This window comes from Bidens hawaiensis, unplaced genomic scaffold (genome assembly GCF_021521415.1).
Source record: "Bidens hawaiensis isolate Kalapana, Puna unplaced genomic scaffold, B.hawaiensis_p1.1 tig00008762_1, whole genome shotgun sequence".
In the NCBI taxonomy this organism is placed as follows: domain Eukaryota; kingdom Viridiplantae; phylum Streptophyta; class Magnoliopsida; order Asterales; family Asteraceae; genus Bidens; species Bidens hawaiensis.
Window position 1 is genome coordinate 719,858 of NW_027491632.1, and position 8,598 is coordinate 728,455.

Consider the following 8,598-nt stretch of genomic DNA (forward strand, 5'->3'; position numbering starts at 1 on the left):
TGCCTTGTGAATGTATATGAATGGCATATGTATGATATATGAATGTTTATGAATGATGTATGAATAATATATGAAAGTTATAGAAATGGTTAAGTGTAAGTATGAAACTAATAAATTAAATTATAATGAAGATAATGTATAGTTGTATGGTCGTTACAGGGTTGCAGACCCTAATAATATATGCGAATGTTACAGGGTTGCAGACCTTAATAATATATGCGAAGGTTACAGGGTTACAGAGCCTAATAATATTTGCGAATGTTACAGGGTTGCAAACCCTAATAATATCTACGAAGGTTACAGGGTTGCAGACCGTAATAATATCTGCGAAAGTTATAGGGCAAAATGCTCTTTAAAACGAATAGATAGTTATGTATGTAATGTACGGGCTAAAATAATGAAAGTATGAAAGATAGAAAGAAAGAAAGTATGTACGAATGAAAGAAAGGTAACATGCTAAGTATGTAATATGTATCTTCGGATACCTATATATGTAAGTATGTGATATTGTATGTTGCCTGATTAACTAGAACTCACTCAACGTAGCTGTCTTTTAGTATGTACGCAAGTAAATAGACTGAGACAGCTGGCTTGAGGGGGACACATGGGAGGATTGAAGAGGCTGGAATCTGAAGATTTGTCATGATGTTTGATACTACATTTTATGTTATGTTTTAAAAAGGACAAGTTATGGATGTTTGTAAAGAATGGTTGACTTTTATTATTATTCCACGAAAGTTTTAATTCACTCTGATATTTATGACTGTGTTTGTGAGTAAATTCAACGCCAAAGTAGGGCACCGGGACTAGGGCTTTACAAATATTGACGAATGTTACAGTTTGAAAACAAAGTTCAAGGTAGATTGAATGATTACTTTTTTTAGTTCTCAAATGACAATAATGCCATTGGATATTGGTTCCATCAATATTGTTTAATAATATTAGTTGTGTGTGTTTAAGGGTAAACTTGGAAATTGGCTAATAACTTTTGAAGGTGGACATTTGTAACGGGACAAACAAAAAAAGTAAATATTGACACTTTTAATGGGACAGAGGGAGTATTTAAAAAAATATAAATAACCTTCAAATAACTATAAAAATCTCCAGTCTACTGAATTAAAATGTTATGAGCGTCTTTCATTAAGAAACTTCCCCAGATTAGGACTCGAGATAGGCTGAAAATGCCAGTTTTCTCAATTGGTACAGATCTGCTTACTAAAACTAAAAAAATGATTGTGAAGCCATACGAATGAATTAATCATTAATTAAATAGTTGTTGGAACCACAACTAAATGAAGTTCATCATAGGCTTTGGCCTTGCACATATCTAGTTCATTATAACTAAGTTACGGCCCTATTTTTTACGACCAAAATTCTTTCCAGAACTGAAACACCATCAGAACCTAAGTCCTTGGTGTTTTGGAATGGTTTTTTATGAAAAACTATTATGCCACTCATTCTGTGATATCAATATATTTTTACCATCTTATTATACAAATACTCATGGTCCAAGAGTCAACAAAAAAAATCAAATAAAAAATAAACTTTAAACGAGTCAAAATCCCAGAACTTGTATGTGTGCATAAGTATGTGTCCGTTTGTGTGTGTTTTCTACATTTGTGTGTGTGTGTGTGCCTGCCTGTCTATCTATGTATGTGAGGGTGTGTTTGTGTCTATTCATTTCTACATGGGCATAATTGTTTATTCACATGTGTTTTTATATATGTGCTTATTATTTATGTGTCTGTATATTGTTGATTGTGTATGAATGTGTATATATATGTATGTGTGTGTCTTTGTTTATGTATGTATATAAGAGGGTGTGTGTGTATGTGTTTGTGTCTATTTATGTATGTGCAACATTCATTAGTAGACAAAAAAAACTCATTACTTAAATAGTTAACTATTGGACTTTGTCAAGCAGTTACTTGTGTTTGCAAGGGCATAACTGTCTACTCACATGTGACTGTGTATATATATGTATGTGTGCATGCATTTGTATAGGTATATGTATATGTTCACGTGTCTGTTAACCTCTAATTGTGTTTACTTATTGTTATTTTTTCTATTTTTTATGTTTTTTCTTTTCCTATAAATTGCAATCGTTTCAATAAGACAAATAATAAGAAAATTCTTCTAACTTTAGTTTCTCTTTTTACTCTCTTGTTCTTGAGTCTAACCCACTCTACGGGTCTATTAGGAGATTGACCATCTTGAATCGGTCTATATCAATTTGGTGCTTTATATAAACTTGAATAATATATTAAACTTTAGTTAATATAATATATTGTATCAATCCCTCGCCATTTAAAACGTTCTCGTCCTCAAAAATGGAATGCGTTTTCCATGGTGGTTGCTATTGGAGTCGAACTACCACATGTGCAACAGTCTCAACTGGCTACCACATCGGGATCCACTCATGCCTTCCTGACCTTCCAGTTTTGTCTATTAACGGATTCATTAGCTTTTCCGTAGATACCGATTTCACAACTTGATTCAACCTAGACGAAACCAAATATGTTGTTTTTGCATTGGTTTGTGTGCGTGTTTTGTTGTATTTTTTTGGGATGGTCGTAGGGGTTGATTGTGTGGGTTTCTTGATTTCGTGGGTTTCTAGATTGACAGGGTTTCTTGAAAGGTTCTTGAATTAATTGGCAATGTGAACGGAGTGGTTAAGGCTACTTTTGTTGGTGAGTTTGAAACATCTGTTTTGGGGTCGGATTGTGGTGAGTAGTTAGGATATTGTGAAATCGTTACTATACGTTATACGAATAGGATCATATTGCAGAACATGATACGTACACACGAGATGAATACTTTATCGAATAATTTATAGATACTTTAATAGTGATTACATAATGACTAACTTAATCTAAGAGAGAATTCGGCATGGTAACGGTACCTTGATAAATTACGCACGGACCTATACCTATTTGTGAATAGGAACTACCTATATATAGGCCATCAGCTCCCATTCGTTAACTTAACCCCATTCGTTAGAATAGCGTCTCATTCGTTATACTGTAGTAATGAATGAGACATCATTCGTTATGTCTCCATAACGAATGGGTAATACCTTAACGAACAAGCCACCATTCTTTACATTACATAATGAATGGACCCATTCGCTATACAATCCATAGAGAATGGCCATTTTAAAATAAATATATAGACTAGGCTATATCTAACTTATTCGATCGGCTACGGACATCAAATCATGCACTTACAGATATATGGCAATAAGATACAGAACAAGCTCGGGGGTTGGTACGGAAATAAAATCGGTTAAAGGTGGTGCCACGATTAGAGGTGTAAGTTCTAGTTTTGGGTCAATTATCATAGAAGAGGTGCCGAAAATTTTGGTGAGGGCGGCGGTAAGGCTGGTGGTGATTTGATTCATGGTGGTAATGAGGGAGTCAAAGTTGAACTTGGCTAGTGTGGCTTGTTGGGTGGCGATTGAGTTTTGTTGAATCAATAGCCGATCGATTTTGTCGACCATGGACATGATGAGGTCTTCATGCAACGAAGGAGGCATGAGGACAACTGATGAAAACACCAAATTGATAGAGACTGATTCGAGATGATCAATTTCCCGATAGACCCATAAAGTGGGATAGAATTCAAGAATAAAAGAAGAGAAACCAAACTTCAGACAATTTTCTGATTACTTTTCTTATTGAAACAATTATAATGTATAGGAAAAGAAAAGACATAAATATAGGAAAAACAATAAGAAAGGACAAGTTGAGTATAATAAGAAAACTAAATAAAAGATCAAATTAAATAATATATTAAACTTTAATTTATATATATATATATATATGTATATATATATATATCGTACCAAAATTTTAAGCCAGTGTTAGCGCAAACCCGAGAGTCAATTATGATTAACTGTAGAGAAAATTAGCATTTGCCTCCCTGGAATATATCATCGCGAGATGGATTGACCACTGAAAAAAATTTATGCATGATGTGTCATTGTTAAATTTGGGTGGGCTCAATGTGTGCCACTCCGTCAGTTGACCATCCAGTTGACCTGTGTAATGACTATTATGTCCTTTTCAGCTGCGCAATTAGAAGATCTGTGTTCCAAATAATTTACAAGTGTACCCCTGATACTTAATTCCCTCCAAAATTTAAAATACCCATTATTTTTATAAACTTTTCACTCGAATCGAACCCGAAAGCAATGAAACGAACCTATATATTTCACTTTTTATATACTTTACACCCGAATTGAACCCAAAAACAACGAAACGAACCTATATATTTCACTTTTTTATATACTTTTCAACCGAAAACAACGAAACGAACCTATATATTTCACTTTTTTATAAACTTTTCACCCGAACCGACCCTGAAAACAACCAAACGAACCTATATATTTCACTTGTTTATAAACTTTTCACCTGCACCGACCCCAAAAACAACAAAACGAACCTATATATTTCACTTTTTTAGAAACTTTTCACCCGAACCGACCCTGAAAACAACACAACGAACCTATATGTTTCACTTTTTTATAAACTTTTCATCCGAACCGACCCCGAAAACAACCAAACGAACCTATATATTTCACTTTTTTCACCGGAACCGAACCCGAAAAACAACCAAACAAACCCGACCAGAACCGGAACACAATGAACACAAACATTTATTTCATACATATAACACAAACACAATACACAACAAAAATACATACATACATATAACAAAACATCTGAATTATTAACTTCGGGATTTTACATATAACGAACCCGAACACTACGAAAGGAGACGCAGGCCGAGCATCCACCACCTATGGAAGGCGATTCGGGCTTGGCCTGCGAGAAGAACCCGAAAACGAACGTAAATTCTTCCCATCCGGATACGGACACGGAGATCAGCTTCAATCAGAACTCCAAAGATATCTCGATTGTAGTTGATGTTAAAAATCAACACCTTTTTAACGGGGGAGGGTGCGACGGGAGCCGGAGGTGTGCGACGAGTGCCGGGAGGTGTGCGAAGAGGAGCCGGGACAGTGCTACGGGGAGCCGAGGTGCTGTGTGACGGGAGCCAAGGTGCTGTGTGAAGTGGTGCGACGGCGGTGATGTGTGAAGGTGGAAGGAAGGATGATGGTGATATATATATTATATGATGTTGATTAGGTTAAGTAATGGGAATGTGGAAGGAAGGGGTTGTGGAGAAAGAGTGTGGACGAAGAATGTGGAGAATACCCGGCGATGATCGAACTGCCATTTTTCCTGACAAGCCGGTTTTCCGAGCACATGAAAAAGATAATAAACAGAATGTCACAAATATATCACCTAATTTTATATTTGTGACACAGATATATCACCTAATTTTATATTTATAAAAAGTCTAAAACCCCCCTCCAACTTAACGGAGATTAACGGTAAAATATAACGGAGTGGCACACCCTGACCTGCCCAAATTTAACAATGGCACATCATGCGAAAATTCTTTTTTAGTGATCAATCCATCTCGCGACAATATATTCCAGGGAGGCAAATGCTAATTTTCTTATAACTGTATAACCATAAGACTGAGGGTAGTGGGGAGTGAGCGGTAGGCGCGGCCGCCTACGTGGCTCGCAAACACCGCTACACCCCTTAGGTGATGGTGGGCGCGGTGGACCGGCGTGGCTGTGACTGTAGGGCAAAGTGGCCGTTGGAGGAGAGTTGACTGGTCAACCTTACCGTTGGCCAGTCAAAAATATTTAATTTTTTTTTACCTATAAATACAATTTCACACTTTCTATAAAAACTCAAACCATACATTCTCTCTATCAAAACTTCTATTTATATATTTATAAATGGCATCGTCGTCATCGTCTTCGTCTTCCTATTCTACCGAAGAAGACGAACTCGTTTGTCAAGCAGTTCAAACGACGGTAAACTTTTTGAGAGATCAAAATCGCCCCCGAGCCCCATTGTTCTGCCAACCACGTATTCATTATCGAAAGACCGCTAACGAAACTTTGATTCGTCACTATTTTAGTCTTAATCCCACATATGGTGAGGATAGTTTTAGAACCCGTTTTCGAATGACTAGACGATTATTCATGCGTCTAGCAAATTACTTGCCGGAGCACTTTGAGTATTTTCAACAAAGGGATGACGCTAGAGGTAAGCCCGGGTTCAGGGCTACTCAAAAAATTACCGCCGCTCTTCGGCAACTAGCGTATAGTGTTGGATTGGACATGTTGGACGAGTATCTACAAATGGCTAAAAAGACCGGACGCGATGCGCTTAACCACTTTTGTAGAGGTATATATATTTTTTTTACGTTTTTTTATATATATTTCAAATATTTACATAACTTATATAACTTTAATAATTATATTTAGGGGTCATATTGCTATACAAGCGGAGATACATACGTAGACCAACAATGTATGATATCCAACGCATATACGAGGTGCACGGTGTAAAGCATGGTTTCCCCGGGATGCTCGGTAGCCTTGACTATATGCATGTTGGTTGGGCTATGTGTCCCACTGCTTGGCGAGGTCAATTTCATCGAGGTGATCACCCCGGCCCTACTATTGTACTTGAGGCGGTGGCGTCACAGGATCTTTGGATTTGGCATGCATTCTTTGGGGTTGTCAGGTCTAATAATGACCTCAATGTTATCGATCAGTCACCGATAATCGATGACCTTATCGACGGGGTTGAACCCCCTCAAGCTTTTTTTGCAAATGGAGAACATTTCAAGTACGGGTACTAGCTCGTTAATGGTATTTACAACGAATGGGGGATACTTGTTCAAGCTTACGCGTCTCCAGTTTCTGACAAACGAAAGTACTTCACGAAGAAACAAGGATCGGCAATGAAAGATATTGAAAGGGCGTTTGGATTCCTAAAGAATAGATGGGCAATGTTGGCGAATCCAATAAGATTTTGGACAAGGAAGAAGATAACGGAAGTCGTCATCACGTGTATAATCCTACATAACATGATACTAGAAGACGAGGGTAAAGCTATTTGTCAAAACTACCAAGGTGATATTCCAAGACAAGAATCGACAGTCACCAATGAACAACGACTCGCCAACATAAATATCATCAAGAGCCGTGAGTTACACGGCAACGTTCGGCATGAGTTGATCGAGCATTTGTGGGATAGAAGACCCGATGATCTTGTATTAGACTAGTATCAACGTAATATTTTATATTATTACTAATGTAATGTTTTATATTATTATTTAATGTATTATTTAAAATAATTAAATAAATAAAAAACTGGATCAAGCTCCTGATCACCTGGACCACTACACCCTCTGGGGCTTGGTTGAGGGGCTTGATCCATGGCATGCCATCGTCTACGTGTCAGATTTTGCTTGACTCACCTAGGGCTCAACCAAGCCCCATTACCCTTAACCTAAATATAACAAGCTAGCAGCAAAACGTGTTTAGCCAAACTCAATCACAATTGTGATATATGAAGTTTTTAAAGTAATAAAAATAATAACAATAATAATAATAAGGGGTAGGTCCATTATCTCATAAATGTATCCTGATATAACTTTTAGTTATATATTAGCTAATGTTTTACTTAACGCATTGTGCCGAATAGGTTGATAGAATTCCATCGATGATAAACCCGAGAGCTGAGGCATTAATTTCACACGAATTCGGTTGGTTTCGATGATGTACGTTATGATACTTTAACTTAAACTAAAAGTAAAACCAAAAAAATCATGAAAATTAAGGTGAACCAATTGGGTGGCGTCGGTCGGTAAAACTTAGGCATTGTAAACACCGAGTATTGTCGGTCCCAGACGTTGACGCAGTGAGTCTACGCAAATCGCTCGGTTTTCGTCACGTTCTTTATAGTACTAGAACTTAAACAAAAAAACAAATAAAAAATTTTCATTCAGTAGATTTATGTTATGTTCGTTACGGTACCATAACTAAAACAATATGTGGTGAGTCTGCTCGAATTCGTTCGGTTTCTATCACCTTCGTTACGGTATCAGAATTAAAAGAGAAAAGAAAAAAAACAAAACTGACATTCAGTATGTTTTCGTTACGTTAGTTACGGTAGCAAAAGTAAAACACAAAAATCAAAATACCTTGACTAACATGATGCCGTCAAGTTAACCAATAAAAACTTAGCAACACCAAATTTCTTAATTGTACTGTACAATAATGATGACATTTCACTATAATTCCACCAATCATAAACTAAACAAGTGGAAGAAAGAAAATAAACATTGGCCAACAGCTACAAACATTGCGCAAAATTAATAACATCTTATGTAGTGGATAACTCTTTTATGGGGGCGATGCCTATTGAGGTATTATACATAAAATGTGTGTAGTGGATAAGAGCATTTTTTCATTTATCTATCTTCAAATCCAAAATTAAATTAAGACAGGTTGCTATGGGTGGCGAAGGGCGCCTAAGGCCCTGCACACCGCCAAGGGGCGCGGAGAAAGGGCCGGTCAAGAGGGCCTCACAATGACCGACGCTCTTGTTTTGTTTTGGTGGGCCCTCATATTTTCAGTCTCTCTCTCTCTCATATATGTACATATGTGTGTGTGTGTATATACATATATATATGTGTATATATATATTGGGGCGATTAAGG

The 8,598-nt window shown here is 36.8% G+C and overlaps 1 protein-coding gene across 1 annotated transcript; it reads left to right on the forward strand.

The window, feature by feature from the left end:
- The first annotated feature begins 6,067 nt into the window (after window positions 1-6,067).
- LOC143529891 (uncharacterized) lies at window positions 6,068-7,655 on the forward strand. The gene is made up of 4 exons (XM_077025574.1): window positions 6,068-6,272; window positions 6,353-6,633; window positions 6,733-7,146; window positions 7,581-7,655. Exons 1-4 carry the CDS (start codon window positions 6,068-6,070, stop codon window positions 7,653-7,655), a joined length of 975 nt encoding a protein of 324 aa, XP_076881689.1.
- The last annotated feature ends 943 nt before the right edge of the window (window positions 7,656-8,598 follow it).